Consider the following 16824-nt stretch of genomic DNA (forward strand, 5'->3'; position numbering starts at 1 on the left):
ACTTGACCTCCTAAGAATTCAACCACCGCAAGACACCTCACACATGTCATTCCTCATCCCTCACTTCCCAATTGTTGCTCCAAACCCGAATCCATTTATGTAACATCCGATCACATGAGTCGCCACCAACTCTAAACCTCTTAGAAGATCATATTTCTCTAGCCATCAATACTAGAAGTACCAATTTGATTCCAAAATCGCTACACTCCATTATCTCTGACAACCGCATCTCAGGAACCATTTCACAACACCCTGCCCCGAAGGCAAATTGAAGAAGACCATAACATCAGCGAACCTTAACACGTTTAACAAGGGCGGTGACACCATATCATAATTGAGAACTCTACCCTGCTCAAAAATATCAAGCCTCATCACTCCATCTATCCCAAACCTGAACAATCATAGTACGATTACCTTTCCTTTGCTGGGATTAAATGCTGAACCTCTACATCGTGCACTAAGAAATCCTCCTTTCAAGTCATTCACTGCCCCGACACATAAATAAGCATCCTACCATTACATCAATATTGTGAGATAAAAATGCACGAATCGTCATAACAATCAATGCCAAATCTCAAAACTATAGGAAATACTGATGATGAGCTGAAGCGACAGGACGACCTTCCGCAAGGCGACGATAATAGCCCAATCAAACACGCAGGTAGAGACATCTTGCACCATCTCTGTAGTACCATGACAATTCCTCGATTCCCAATCTATAACAAGCGCTTCACGTTGCATAAGATTGAATAGGAAAGAAATAAAGGTACAAGCCTCAAAAGAATCAATTCGCACGATGAGGAATCAAGAAGGGAAGTGCTCCTAACATCCTTGTAGCCTCTCAAAAATAAGTACAGACGTCTCTGTACCGATCCGCAAGACTCTACTAGACTTGCTCATGACTCGTGAGACCTAAGTGAACCTAGCGCTCTGATACCATGTTATCACGGCCCAAAATCCATTAAAGTTCGTGATGGCGTTGGACACCGCTATCAGGCAAGCCAAAAATAAATACTTAATTTTGTTCTCATTTTTAATATTTTTGAAATCATATTTTCCTTCAATTAAATAGTAAAAGATGGAATTCACAGTGTAAATAATAATATTCTTAACAATTTCAATACATAACAACCCATAATCACTCTAAAACCCGATGTCACAAGTGCATGAGCAATAACTAAGAAGTAAAGATAAAGTACAACATCTGTCCGAAATACAACGTAGACAGGAAAAATACAAATAACTCTGAAGGAGACTCTGCTGGCTGCAGGTCGTAATATGAAATGCAACTCACGTAAGTCCCCGCATGCATATGCGCCTCTGCTCTCACAAGGCCACTAGTCATATATGTACCTGCACAAAAATGTGCAGCAAGTGTAGTATGAGTACGTAATCAACGTGTACCCAGTAAGTATCTAGCCTAACCCCAGAGAAGTAGTGACGAGGGGTCGACATTGACACTCACTAGTGGTCCAATAAAATCAATTACAGTAAGGAGGTTAGCAAATACGAGGCAAAGTAAATAAATTAAATAAACAAGTGTAAATATGTGGTACAATTATCCTCCATACAATAAACTCGAGCTCTTAACTAGCAAATTCCTCCTCAACCGGAGCATATATATATGTATACTGGACCTCACCAAGTAGGTTGTTATTATTCGAATCAGGGGGAAATTTACAGATACCCCGGTTTCTTGCCAAATATTACGCACGATTCCATGAGGATATGATATAGGAAATGTCGAGGCGTACGGCCCGATCTAACATAAATATTTAAACTGTGCACTGTCGAGGGTCTAACGGCTCGAACCATAGATACATCTATTAAACTGTCGAGACGAACGGCCCGCTCCCTTCAGAGTGTGGTACATAAATCCTGTCGAGGAGAACGGCCCGATCCCATAAGAGTGAAATACAAATTCCTGCCGAGGCAAACGACCCAATCCCATAATTACTGAAATACACAATCCTACCGAGGCGAACGGCCCGATCCTATTAGAATAAGAAGCATTGACGTGTCCTTGACCCCACTCACGAATAAATGTGTGAGTTGTAATTTCTTTAACATAAACCTTTCAATGAAGTATATATATATATATATATATCACAGAAACATGCCGTAGGAGGAGTAAAGTTATTCGGTGACTAATCGTGAAATCATGAAGTATCTACAATAGCAAGTCTAGTCTCAAGTAGAAAGGTAAAATAAGGAATTAAACAATCAAGGATAATCCCTATAGTACAAGTACAGCATGGTATGAACCTAAGTCTACCCAGATAATAACATGAATCTAACTACGTACGGACTCTCGTCATCTCGTGCGTACGTAGTCCCCGTAAAAATCTGTACACATCAAATATACCACCTAGGGTACTTTCCCCCTCACAAAGTTAGACAGGAGACTTACCTCACTCCGACGTTCCAAAATCGGCTCCAACACCGCCCTAACACCTCGAACCGGTGACCGGCGATCCAAAACTAGTCAAATAAGATGCAACCCAATCAAAATATACTCTAACACTCATATTAATCATTTTATAATAATTTCTAACTCCGCTCGAACAATCAATAAAGCAACCCTCGGGCCCACGTGCCAAATGCACCTCGCTCCTGCGCTCTACTCCGCTTCTGTGCTCCAAGAGGCCGCATTTGCGCCATCGTAGATGCGTAAGATGTCTCGCACCTGCGGGCACTACCAAGCCCACCCAAAATCACTTCTGCAACCCTCCTGAACGCTTCTTCGGTGCCGCACCTGCGGCCAAAACCTCGCAGGTGCGGTTACACCAGAAACCAGTTGCCTTAGCATTTTCCTTAGTCCAAAAATCGATCTGTTAAGCATCCGAAACTCACCTGAGGCCCCCGTCAAATCACACAAAACAGTCCAATAACATAACACAGACCTGCTCGAGGCCTCAAATCACATCAAACAACATCGAAATCATGAATGGCACCCCAATTCAAGCTTAAAGAACTTTAAAACTTTAAACTTCTATATTCGATGCCGAAACCTACCAAATCACGTCCGATTGACCTCAAATTTTGCACACAAGTCACATTCGACATTACAGACCTACTCCAACTTTCGGAATTAAAATCCAACCCCGATATCAAAAAGTCCACTCCCGGTCAAACTTTTTAAAATTATCCAAATTTCCAACTTTCGCCCAAATGACCCCAAAATGACCTACGGACCTCCAAATCCACTTCCAGACACGCTCCTAAGACCGGAATATTTATACGGAGCTATTCCCAGACTCGGAATCCCAACGGATGTCGATATCATCGAAATGCACTTCAACTCAAATTTATGTAATTCTTCCAAAATGCCAACTTCCATAATAGGCACTGAAATGCTCTCGGGTCATCCAAGACCCGCTCCGGACATATGTCCAAGTCCAAAATCATCATAAAAACCTGTGGAAATCTTCAAATCCCAATTTTGAGGTCGTTTACTAAAAAATCAAACCTGAGTCAACTCCTCCAACTTAAAGCTTCTGAAATTAGAATTTTCTCTCCAAATCAATGTTGAACTTCCCGAATTTCAATTTTGACCACACGTACAAGTCATAATACCCGAAGTGAAGATATTCAAGGCCTCAAACCATCGAATGATATGCTAGAGCTCAAAACGGCTGATTGGGTCATTACAAGTGTTCAACTTTGGACCCTTCCATTGGCATCTGAATTTTTATCTCTGCACACTGCTCCTGGCTACTATCCATAATATTAACATGTTGAGCATCAAAATCTTCAACTAGATGACTCACTTGAGCCTCCAAGTTGCGAATAGTTGCATCTTGCCTTTGTATCCGCACTTCTGTCTCATCATGTTTTTCCACAAGGAACCTTAGCATATCCTTGATCTCTTTCAGGTCGTCATCCCCGGGTTCTTTGTTCCTATTAACCTCACAAGAAAAAGTAGAACCATCATAGTAAGAGGTTGGGGGAGGATAAGAAATATAAGCACAACCATGAAAGTGACCATCTTGACCACCACACCTATCACACACATTCCACACATAAGATTGAGTTGGTGAACATAACTCTCTCTCGGAAATATTTTAACAATTTTGCGACAAGTGGTTTCCTCCACAATATACACAAGGAAGATCAATAGTAGAATTACCAACATCAAAACTCCCATAATTCCACCATGCCATGTTTCTCAAATCAACAAGTAAAACTAAAAAAAATCAAATACTAGAAAATAAAATAAAAGTTCAGTAAACCCTAGATTAACCAAATGCTCTCTTCTCTATCATGCAAAACCCTAAGTTGAAGGCCTAAACCCCACCGTTCATGGCTGCTCAGGCCACTGGCCAACCTCCTTCCGAGGTTGTGCAGTCGTCCACAAACCTTAAGCAGCCTTCCCAAACACCTACAAACCCTACTTTGATCCCTAACTATGCAAAAATCTTACAGCCTCAAACATTAAATGCCCACATGCACGTAGCCGCTATAAATCTGAAGCCAGTTAAATACTTACATGGAGAACAAATAGCGCGATGGAAAAAAAATAGAAGTTAAACAATCAATAATGCAACAAGGATTACATCTTGCAGTTCTGGGCAAGTTTTCCTATGGAAAACCAGTAATACAAGAGTTAAGGAAGGTTATCCCAATTCAATGTGAATTAAAAGGCCCATGCTCAGTAGGTTTGATTTAGGATACTCATGTTTTGATCAAGCTGTCATTAATGGAGGATTACATTCACTTGGTATCCAAGCCGGCGTTTTATTTGAAGGCACAAGGTGATTTTTGGCAGATACTAAATGGAGTCCATGGTGGAAACTTGATGAGGAAACTCCCATTGCAATTGCTTGGATATCGTTTCTAGACCTTCCTCCCAATTTTTTTGGTAAGGACTTCATGCTTTCATTAGCTAGTGTAGTTGGTAGGCCTCTTTATGTTGATTTCGCCACTCAAAATGGCACAAGACCTAGTTGTGCAAAGGTCAAAGTAGAGGTGAATTTGTTAGCAACACTTCCTAAAAGGATTAAGATCATTGAAGAGGGGGATGAAACTGGTCCTGAGGAATATAAATGGGTGAAGATCAAGTACAACTACATGCCTAAATATTGTAAAACCTGTAAGAAACAGGGCCATAATGAAAGTGAATGCTGGGTGATTCATCCAGAGCTTCACAAAAATTTAATGAAGAAGGTGATCAAGGTATGGAGAAGAATATTATTGTGCAAAGTGATGTTGTTGGAACAACTACAGCTTCTACGAAGGTCCTAACAAGTGGAAAACTTCTGGGCAAGCCAGTGCCAAATGCTACAAAGAATGAATGGATGCAAAGGAGGAAGAATAAATATCAAAGGGATAGTAGGGGTTATATAATTGAAGAGGCTGTGAATGGAGATATTACGAACGCTCAAGAGTTAAAGGAGATGAAAGGCAAGGAGTTAAATGCAAAATATGATGATGTTAGGAAGGAAAAAGCTAATGCCCTAGTGCAAACTAGTAATAGTTTTGCATTGTTAGAAGAAGGTGAGATTGAAATTCAAAAACAAATAAAGAAGGAAGCTGTGGAAAAGGTGTTAAACAAGGAGAAGGTTGAGGCAAAAGAGGTGAATTCTACCTCCACAAGGAAAGGTACTCCAAAAAAGATAGGAGTTCAAAATCTGGCAAAGCAAATTCCTAGTCCTAGTGATGTTGGGATTGAGATTGATGAGACAGAAAAAAAGAAATCCACAATTGAGTGGGTTCATAGGAGATTTGGTACAAGTAAGGAGGAACTGAGAGAGATGAATGTTACATTGAATCATTCTTGCCCATCGCAAACTTTGGATGATTCAAAGGAGAATGAAATTAATACCGAGGTCAGTTCTGATCGAAGGCTATGGAGTGATGAAGCCGAGATCATGGAGTTTGAAAATATGACAATGAGTGAGAAAGAAGCATCAACTGTAATAGTTGGAGGAGCCTCAGCTAAGAAGAGAGCCACTGGAACAGGAACTCCCAGAGAAACTATCCACAATGTTGATCAGTCTGGAGTGATTCCGGTGGAGATTTTGGAGTAGGAAAAGGTTGACAAGGTAGATTTTAATGTTTCTAATGATACAGTAATGACAAATCAACAAACAGTTCAAAGAAAGACTACTGAACTCAATGGAACAGTAAAATCTAGGCAGCTGGCTACAGTGATTCCTGGAAATTCAAATCTGGGAGATGTGTATACACTGCAATTCAAAGCAATTTAGGAGGCTGCGAGGAAAAAAGAGTTAAATGCTGGGGTATTAAAGGAAGCTACAGATAGGGCTTATGATCAAGTTGAGTTGTATGTCAATACAGGGAGTTCTGAAACTTGGCATAGCAATAATGCCATTCAAATTGCAGCACCTATAACTGAGGATCCGGGACTGTTAGCTGGGAAAACATTTAGTGTCACCAATGGCATACTGGCAAAGGGAGTACTCATTAACAACAGGGGTCAAAAGGAGCGTGGAATGGTTGCCAAAAACCATGAACCAAACCTGTTAGCTCTTCAAGTGATAGGTGATGACAATGAAGATCAAGATGAATTAGGTGAAGATATTGAGGAAGATTCAACAGTTGCAAATCTTCAATAAGTAGTAAGAGATAGGGATATATCACCTAAAAGTGTGGAAAGGAAGAAGTCAACTGGAAAGCCTGCAAGGAAACATAAGAAAGACATCAAGGATAGTGTACCTCAAAGGGTGCAACCAAAGAGGGCAGTGATCTCTACTTCCAAATAATCATATGGATAATGCTCTTGTTTGGAATGCGAGGTCGATTAACACACAAAAAGCTTTCAATAGGTTGATTAACCTACATAGAAAGTACAACTTCTATTTGATAGGTTTGATGGAACCTTGGCAAGATATCAATAAGCTTGAGGAGTATAGAAGGAAGTTGGGGACTCAGTCTGCTTATGCTAATATGAATGGCAAAATATGGGCTTTTGTGGATGAAGATATAGATGTTGACATTGTGATGAACATGGAACAACAAATGACACTTAAGTTGTTTCACAGAAATCTAAACAAGGAATTATATGTGACATTAGTCTATGCTAAATGTGATGCCACAGAAAGAATTGAACTGTGGAATTCAATGTATCATTTAGCCTCAGATATGAAATCTCCTTGGCTTGTTGGAGGAGATTTCAATGTGATTTTATTAGAGGAAGAGAAATATAGAGGACATCATGTTTATCTAAGTGAAGTAGAGGACTTTTCTCATTTTATGGATACATGTGCATTATATGACCTAGGTTTCAAGGGGAGTTTGTACACTTGGTGGAATGGTAGATCTGATATTGACTGCATATTTAAGAGGCTTGATAGATACTTTGCAAATCAACAATTCCTTGACCTGTTCCCAGCACTTGAAGTACAACACCTGATCAAGTATGGTTCTGACCATGCTCCCCTCCTACTTTCCTGTAACAATGATACAGTACATATTAAGAAACCATTCAAGTTTCTTAATTTTTGGGCTAAGCATGAAACCTTTCAAAAGATGGTAAAGGAGAATTGGGTGGCTGAAGACATGGGAAATCCATTCATTCTATTTCACAACAAGTTGAAGAAAGTGAAGGCAACTTTGGCAGTGTGGAGTAAGGAGACATTTGGAGACATATTTAAGCAAATTGCATCACTGGAGGATGTCATTAAAGTGCATGAGGCAGAGTTTGAACTGAATCCAACAGCACAAAATAGAGCTAAATTACACAAGGTTGAGGCTGATCTTACAAGATACTATCAACTTGAGGAGGAATTTTGGAGACAAAAGGCAGGAATGCAGTGGTTTAAAGATGGAGATAGAAATTCAAAATTCTTTCATGCTCATGTCAGAGGGAAAAGGAAAATACTGCAGGTCAATAGAATACTGGATGATAATGGTAATTGGATAGAGTCACAAGAAGGAATGGAAAAGGAAGCAGTTGATTTATTTCAAGCACAGTTTACTGAACAAAGAATTCCAACAAACTTTGACATTATACAGCATGTTCCAAAGATGATCACTGAAAAGCAAAATGAAAGGTTGTGGGCTGAACCTACAATGGAGGAAGTCAAGGAAGCAATATTTGGATTAAATGGAGATAGTGCCAGTAGTCCAGATGGATTCACTGGCCATTTTTATCAAGTTAGCTAGGAAATAATATGTGGAGATATACTCAATATGGTCAAGGCTTTCTTTTGTAGTGCTGACCTTCCAAAATTCATCACTCACACAAATCTAGTATTGCTGCCCAAGAAGAAGATTGTATCTACATTTTCAGACATGAGGCCAATTAGTTTGAGTAATTTTTCAAACAAAATCATATCCAGAGTTGTTCATGAGAGATTAGTAGATCTACTGCCTTCTTTAATATCTCCCAATCAGGCTGGTTTTGTCAAAGGAAGGAGCATTGTGGAGAATATTTTATTAACTCAAGAGATCATAACTGACATTAGATTGAGAGGGAAGCCATCCAATGTTGTTATCAAATTGGACATGGCAAAGGCATATGATAGAGTCTCATGGCTGGTTTTGACAAAGGTCCTAAGGCAAATGGGGTTTGGAGAGGTGTTCACTGACATGATCTTTAGGCTAGTGTCAAACAATTGGTACTTTGTTCTCTTGAATGGGCAAGCCAATGGTTTCTTCAAATCATCAAGGGATGTAAAGCAAGGAGATCTTCTTTCTCTTTCGTTATTCATTCTAGCAGCTGAAGTACTTGGAAGGGCCTTGGATGCCTTATTTGACAATCCTAACTTCATAGGATTTGGTATGCCAAAGTGGAGTCAAAACATCAACTATTTATCATATGCAGATGATACAATTATTTTTTGTTCTTCTCATTATGGGGCAGTGCATCTTACCATAAAAGTATTAGAGGAATATGGGGCTGCTTCAGGTCAGAAGATCAATAAGGAAAAGTCTTCTTTTTTTATGCATTAAGGAGTGCCTGCAGAAGAGGCAAACACAGTCCATTTGATCACAGAACTTCAAAGAAATGCCTTCTCATTCACATATATGGGATGCCCTATATTATACAGCAGGAGGAAGAAAGAGTTATATAAAGGCATCCTCTTCAAAGTTTAGGAAAGGCTATCATCATGGAAAGGTAAATTATTATCAATAGGTGGCAGGGTAGTTTTGATTTCACATGTACTTGAGAGCATGCCAATTCATCTCTTATCAGCTATAAATCTACCAGTACATGTGATCAATCAGTTACACAAGATGTTTGCTAGGTTCTATTGGAGTAACTCAGGCAATGAAAAGGCTAGACATTGGGCTTCATGGGACAATATGTGTCTGCCTAAAAGAGAAGGAGGTCTTAGTTTCAGATCATTACATGATTTGTCGAAGGCATTGTTTGCTAAGCTGTGGTGGACCTACGGGACAAAAGATACACTATGGTCTACATTTTTGTGGAATAAGTACTGCAAGAAGATTAATGAGATGCTAGTTCCTTGGAGAAATGGATCCCAGGTTTGGAAGAAAATGACACAAATGAGAGAGGAGTTGGAATATCAAGTGTGGTGGCAATTGAAGAATGGAAGCTCCTATTTCTGGTATGATAATTGGACTGGACTTGGTACTCTGTACCATACTTCAGGTACAGGTCATTGGTGTGATGAATCCATAAAATATGTGGATGAGGTAATGGAGAATGGGACATGGAATGAAGTGTTGTTGAGGGAGCTATTGCCTGAGGAGATAGCTGAACATATCTTAGAAAAGATAGCACCTCCTGCACACCAATCAATGAAGGATAAGCCCTGGTGGAAGCTAGAAACGAATGGTCAATTTATAGTGAAGTCGGCTTGGCATTACATAAGGAAGAGAAGAGATGAGAGAAAGTTATATAAGTTCATGTGGGCGAAGGGACTGCCTTACAAAGTTAGCTTCTTCATGTGGAGATTATGGAAAGCAAAGCTACCTTTAGATGATTGGTTCCAAAGACTGGGGTACATTAGAACTTAAAGATGTTGGTGTTGTAGACATCCTAAAGAAGAAACATTACCTCATGTCTTCTTGACATCACCAGCTGCTAGGTTTGTGTGAAATTATTTTGGTACACCTGTTGGGATCAAAACACAAGGTAAGCAGTTGGTACAATTGATAAATGAATGGTGGAACAAAGCAGGAAATACAAGTTTGAAGGCAGTATATCAAGCAATGCCAAGCTTGATTGTCTGGCACATGTGGAAAAGGATGAATTCTGGAAAGCATGGGAAAACTGTATCTTTTTATAGACTGATTTATTAGATTTCAAACTCCATACAAATGCTACTGAAGGTAAGGAGACCAGGCATCAAGGGTGTCACAACAAATTGGACTGACTTACATGAGAACTTAGCCAACCATGTTCCAAAACTGAGATATACAAAGGTTATGTGGCAATTACCTCATATGGGTTGGATAAAATGCAATACGGATGGGGCTTGTAGAGGAGACAATAGAGGAGCTTCATATGGTTTTTGTATAAGGGATGGAATAGGGGACCTCATCTATGCTCAAGCAAATGCAGTAAAAGAAGCAACAAACAATATAGCTGAGGCACGGGCAATTCTGGAGGCCCTAAGGTACATTGTTCAAATGCCATTCCCTGCATGTATAATTGAAACTGATTCATTGCTTATGAATAATGTGCTGGATGAAACTTGGGAAACACCTTGGAGCATAGCAAACAAGGTAGATTAAATCAAATCCTTATTGTCTAGGGGTGTATTCCAGCTAACTCATGTACTGAGGGAAGGAAATAAGTTAGCTGATCATCTAGCAAAATTGACCTTGGATCAGCAACATATACAACAGGTAAACTCATTTGGGTAACTAGACACACAAGGGAGGAAGATACTAAACAATGATAAACTCCAAATACCATTCTTGAGGGTAAGAGTTGCCAAGCCAAATGCTAATTTATGAAGGAACTAATTAACATGGGAAGTGAAGGGGAGATCATAACAAAGAAGAGGAGGAGGAGAAAGTATTATGGAGGGATGAGGCAAAAGATAGGGGAAGGATAAAACAAGACATTTCCAACTCAAATCTTAAGGGAAGAGAGGAGGAAGGATTTTTTTCTCTAACATGTTTTTTATTCTTGCATGTAACTTGGAGGGGGTGTGGCTCTATGTTTTAACCAAAACTAGTAGGGTGGTATTAGTATCTTTGATACTAAACCCCTATAGGTGTAATCACTACATAGGGCAGCTCGTTTATTATATCAAAAAGGGAAAGACAAGGCAGTGCACAAGCCTATGTTACATGATTCATTGCCATACTCAGTATGGAGGACACGGGAAGAGATATATAAGGGAATGCATATCCCTCTACATCTACCACTTACTGAGGATCACACAAAATTCAAAACACACAGCCCATCGAGTCTCAAGTGCCAGTGCTATGCGCAAGGATTGTCTATTGCCTATATTAGGTACGTTTGACCATGATTTTGTACAGCTTTGGGCGGGCAATTTCAGAGATTTTTGGAGGAGCTCCCATGTATATGATGCATATATTACACATAAGGAACCTACATATAATAGGTTTGGTACAATTTTATACAGGTATGATCATGCGTTTTTGCGACGAAGTCGCAACAACGCCCATCCTGCTTTGAATTGGACAGGTATTGTAGGATGCATTTCGTGAAAATTTGGAAACATGCTGTCATATTCAAGCGTAGATACCAGTTATAGACATCACATGACGACCCCAGTTGACCAAGACATCATGTGTAATTACTTAGATTCAAACGAAGCGAATGCAGTGTTGGCAAAGATATGTTGCAAGTTGAAGTCAGTTAGATTGATTCAAGATTTATGGTTATTAGATCATTTTATACTATCAAAGGATTGTATCACACAAGACTTTGATAATAGGTTTCATGTACGGTCATATTTTACGCACTTATATTTTGTAAGACCTCCAGACACTTGTTGTTTTATTCTGGATTAACTTAATAAAAAGGCCACTAGGCAACCAACCTAGTGGTATATTAGCCAAAAAAAAGTTCAAACTTGAAACCTAGCAATATGTACAGCTACAACTACACCGTTAGTTCCCCGGCAACGGCGCCAAAATTTGATCACGCCCAACTCTAGTCCTAAAAAGGATAAGCGGTCGTTGCAAATATAATCCGGTCTAAGAGTCCAAAGTCGAATCCTACAGAGAACTACGGCTTAGTTACAACTGTTTAATATCACTAAGTAGACAAGCTCGAACAATTTCTAAGTTATAAAGAATGTGATTTTTTTATTCTAAACTAATTAACTAACAAATCTAAAAAGCAATAAAACTATCAATTAACAAGGATAAGGGTTGGAGACAAGATTAAGGAGGTCTTGAGTTATGATTTTCCAATTGTCGGAATCCTCCCCGCTATGCCTCCTATAATTTTGCCTAAGTATTCTCTACCGATCGTGAGTACTTTGGTTGTCGTAATTCTCTCTCAAGCAACTACCACAATTTATTAGATGTATTCTCTCGAACTACACTAGCTGGCACTAATTCACAGCTCACTACGATCGCACCAAGGTTTCGTTATCTATAATCCCGCCTTTAAACTCTCTGTATTTTTCTCTCACATATGTTAGGAGTGATGTTGTTTAATAAATACCTTAATGCATACTCTCTCTCGAACAGTACACACTAAATAGGCACAGTTAATTAATGGTCATTCAATCTACATCAACAAATGCGTAGTTGAACAAGTAGAGAAATCCAACGGCTCGATTATATAAAAGCATAACAAGAATTCATCCTCCAAAAGGTTCTATCAAAACCCTAGATAACAAATTAGCTATTTATAATAGTATGCAAAACTACAATACTAGAATTCATAACCAATAATGGAAATGGAGGAAGAAAGAGGGAAAACGTGAAGTTGAATCCTTCTCCTTCTTGCTCCTAGCATGTTCTTGCTTCCCCAAAGTCTTCTCTCCTTCCAAAGTAGTGTCTCTCTTCAAAATTATGTTTTAGGATGTATTTATAGCGACTAGGGTTTATATGGGGTGGATTTTCCTTCTCCTATTTCAGATTGGAAAATCTAATTTTTTCTGATCCGATCCCGGTCTGGCGAAGTGAACCTCGCTTCGCTGTCCGAGAATTTTATGGTTTCTTCTGCTCCAGTCCTGGTCTGGCGAAGTGAACCTCGCTTCGTTGTCTGGGACTTTTCTCTTCAGCTCTTTTTTCACCAATTTTTCTTCTATTTGATCCTTTTTCACATAAGTTTGTTCCTACACATAAGAAGCACGTAATTAGCATATTTTTACTTCAAAAGTGGTGTGAACTCCCGCAACTCAACTCACACAAGAATTAACACACAAACACACTCAAAACATGCACTTTTCATCCTTTATAACTAAGCGTCAAAGAATCGACACAATTGCCTAGAGTTTTAGAGAAATATTGGATATCAATTAACCGTTTGGTAGAAAAGTAATAGTTAGGAGATGATTTCTTTCATGTACTATCAGTAGTTCCAAAATCGACGAAAGCAGAGACTGTAAAAGCTAGCTTGCCAAAATTATACTTATGGCCTCAAATGAAAAAGATTCAAATGACAAGAAATATAAAAGTAAGAACATATCCAACATTCAGTGACTTATTTCTTCCAGTCAAAAATGAAGAAGAGCACCCAATAAAAAATAATTTGGTTCTTCCAGAATACTTGGTTATCAACCCCAAGGGTAATAGTAGTGCATTTAATAAGAAAAATATTTTCATCATTAGATTAAAACGTAATTTTTGCAAATTAAATTATAGAAATTAAAGAGCTAACTTAGCTAGCAAAAATGAATATGTTGATCAACTAAATAAAAGGTTGATTTCTAAGTTTTATGGTAAAAATAAAATATTTTTTAGTTTTGACTCAAAGAAGATGATTAATACCAACAATTACTACCAATAAGAATACTTAAATACTTTAATATCAAATGGCCTTCTACCACATCCAGATTTGTTGTTAAGTTTATTATTTCTTACGTATGTTAGTGTCACCGTATATATAATAGACTAAGTTAAAATTGATATTCTATTGCATATAGGTTGATTTTGAAGAAACATATGCCCGTCATGCTACTGAAAAACTTAGATCCGCCGAATAGCTTATGTAATAATACACAGTTAGTATATAGAAGTTTTTGACAATAAAGTCATACATGCAGAAATTATGATACTGGTCAATGTGCTTCTAAGTATGTGTTTATCCCCGAAATCAACTTTCGCCTTCCAAAACTAAAGAATATCCTTTTAAATTTGTGTAAAAATAATTTTTAATATGTTTATGTTTTGTAATTATAATAAATAAAGCACAAGGACAAGCATCCTAAATATTGAACTATATTTACAATAATATATTTTCTTACACGAATAACTATATGTTGGACTTTTAAGAGGAATATTAATATCGACAACAAGAGTTCTGGTTATGGAAGAACAACCAAAGCATTATAAGAAAACATGCACAAAAAATATCGTCTACAAAGAAGTGTTCGGTAAGATACCATCATATTAGATACCTTTGTTCCACGATACATAATTATCTAATTAACATGACTAAATTGATCATTTTTGTAAGTTCTGATGATGTCCTTTCATTTTGAATTCATATAATATGCTAATGTAATAATATTTTTTGACATTTAGATGATTGTTGTATTATTATATATATAATTTCTCTTATTAATTAATTTTTTTCTTCCTTCATATAAATAAATATTTAAACCATCATGTGTCATTATTAACGTGCAATGCACGTTTATATATATATATATATATATATATATATATATATATATATATATATATATATCTAAAACCACCTGTAAAACTTAACACGTTGAAGGACCCGATCATTGCCACATCATGCCGATTCAACCATTGCTAACTGATCCGACTTCTTCTAATTACCCTGGACTTGCCTTAGGAATAATAATAGCTCCATTTAAAACATAACAACCCCAAATCCGCACCCATACTGAGTGACCTTCTTTCACAAGACCATGATATCTCAAAACCTACGAACCACATCATACCCTCCTTGGGCGCACAATAGCATCGCCAACGGGTACACCCGTTCTGCAAGACCTTCCGCAAATCCGAAGCTACTTCTTTCCTTCCTCCAATACTGCACCGCATACCCAATGATGAAATAAAATATTCCAAGTCTCTTTCATACTCCACTTTAACAGATCGATACTTAGCTATACTATGGAGCAAATCCTTAGACTCTGCACTTTAACTTTGAATCCCCTAGGACCGTTGTTAAGAGCCACCCACTCTGACTTGGTCCCGAATATAATCAACTCCAAGGCTCTGTTAGCACATGAATGCCCTCTTAAAGAAGCACCCGGCTGAATCACCTCTCTTGTACATTACATCTACACAAAGCATAAATCTTGAGTCTTCCCAAAGCCTGAACATGTATTGATAAGGCCAATTATAGCACACATTCCTCAAATCCTTTGCTCAAATCACCACTGATGTTCTCTTTCCTTAGCCATAATAACCCACCAATATGCCGATAACCAGAAACCTCCCAAGTAAACAGCCATGCAATCCAGTCGTAGGCGGTGGGGCTCTCCCACTTAGCTTGAAGCTACAATCACATAGACCTGGAGCCCACCAAGATTCCTTCTTCCTTATTGACAAAATCTAAAGGTGTGACAGTACCTTCCAATCCAAAGTCATGTTGTATCCCTTCTTCATACCAACCATCCCCTTTTTCGTCATATCCAACCTTCCTCCGTATAGTGGCCAATATTTCAAAATTAATGTCGTAGACTTAGTCACTGTTCACCATGAACCCCAAATCACCCTAAAGTTTTCTCAAGGCATGTAGCTATCCTACCACAGAACCCATATGTTACTCTGCCACTCTCCCACTTTGGTCAAACTCTCCTCATTTAAGCAATACCCGACTTATGTTTTCTTACACTTGGCCTTCTAGAAGTTTAAACACCGCAAAACACCTCCTACATGTCCTTCCTCATCCTTCGCTGACCAGTTGTTTCCTTAAATCAAAATTCATCTCTGTAGCACCTGAACCAATAGATCGCCACCAACTCTAAACCTCCCCGAATATCATCTTCCTTGAGCCATCAACTTTAGGATCACCGATTCGATTCTGATACACACCACAATGCAACCTCTGACAGCCGCTTCCCCGGCACTATTTACAGTACTCTACCCCAAAGGCGAATTGAAGAAAACCATAACACCGGCAAAGTTAACACATTCAGCAAGGAAAACGACACCGTATCATGGATGAAGATTCCACTATGCTCAAAAATACCAAGTCTCGTTACTCTATCAACCCCAAACCTGAACATTCTTAGTCTGATTGCCTTTCCTCCGTTGGACATAAAATAGTGAATCTCTGAATCATGCACTGAGTAAAACCTCATTTCCAGCTATTCACTGCCTCGATGCATAGGCAAGAGCCCTACCATTACACAAATACTATGCGATAGAAACATACGAATCATCATAACAATCAATGTCAAATCTCAAAACCTTAGATAATACTGATACTGAGCTGAAACGACAGAACGACCTTCCACAACGCGATGAGAATGGCACTGTCAATTACGCAGGGAGAAACATCCTGCACCACATCTGTAGTACCATTACAATTCCTCGATTCCCAATTTATAACAAGCGCTTCACGTCGCATAAGATTGAATAGGAAGGAGATGAAGGCGTAAGCCTCAAAGGAATCAAATCTTACGATGAGGATTCCAGAAGGGAAGTGCTCCTAACAGCCTTGTAGCCTCTCGAAGATAAGTACAGACATCTCCGTACCGATCCGCAAGACTCTACTAGACTCGCTCATGACTCGTAAGACTTGTTGAT

General features: G+C 38.7%; 2 protein-coding genes across 2 annotated transcripts; both read left to right on the forward strand.

Annotated features, from left to right (window-relative positions):
• Window positions 1-6729: 6729 nt before the first annotated feature.
• Window positions 6730-8127, forward strand: LOC104104253 (uncharacterized). Its single transcript, XM_009612278.1, has one exon. The coding sequence runs from the start codon at window positions 6730-6732 to the stop codon at window positions 8125-8127; it is 1398 nt and encodes a 465-aa protein (XP_009610573.1).
• A 27-nt stretch (window positions 8128-8154) lies between these two features.
• LOC104104254 (uncharacterized) lies at window positions 8155-10668 on the forward strand. Its single transcript, XM_070192928.1, has 5 exons — window positions 8155-8872; window positions 9015-9082; window positions 9193-9932; window positions 10112-10206; window positions 10466-10668. Exons 1-5 carry the CDS (start codon window positions 8155-8157, stop codon window positions 10666-10668), a joined length of 1824 nt encoding a protein of 607 aa, XP_070049029.1.
• The last annotated feature ends 6156 nt before the right edge of the window (window positions 10669-16824 follow it).

The sequence above is a fragment of the Nicotiana tomentosiformis genome, chromosome 2 (genome assembly GCF_000390325.3).
Source record: "Nicotiana tomentosiformis chromosome 2, ASM39032v3, whole genome shotgun sequence".
Taxonomy (NCBI): Eukaryota; Viridiplantae; Streptophyta; class Magnoliopsida; order Solanales; family Solanaceae; genus Nicotiana; species Nicotiana tomentosiformis.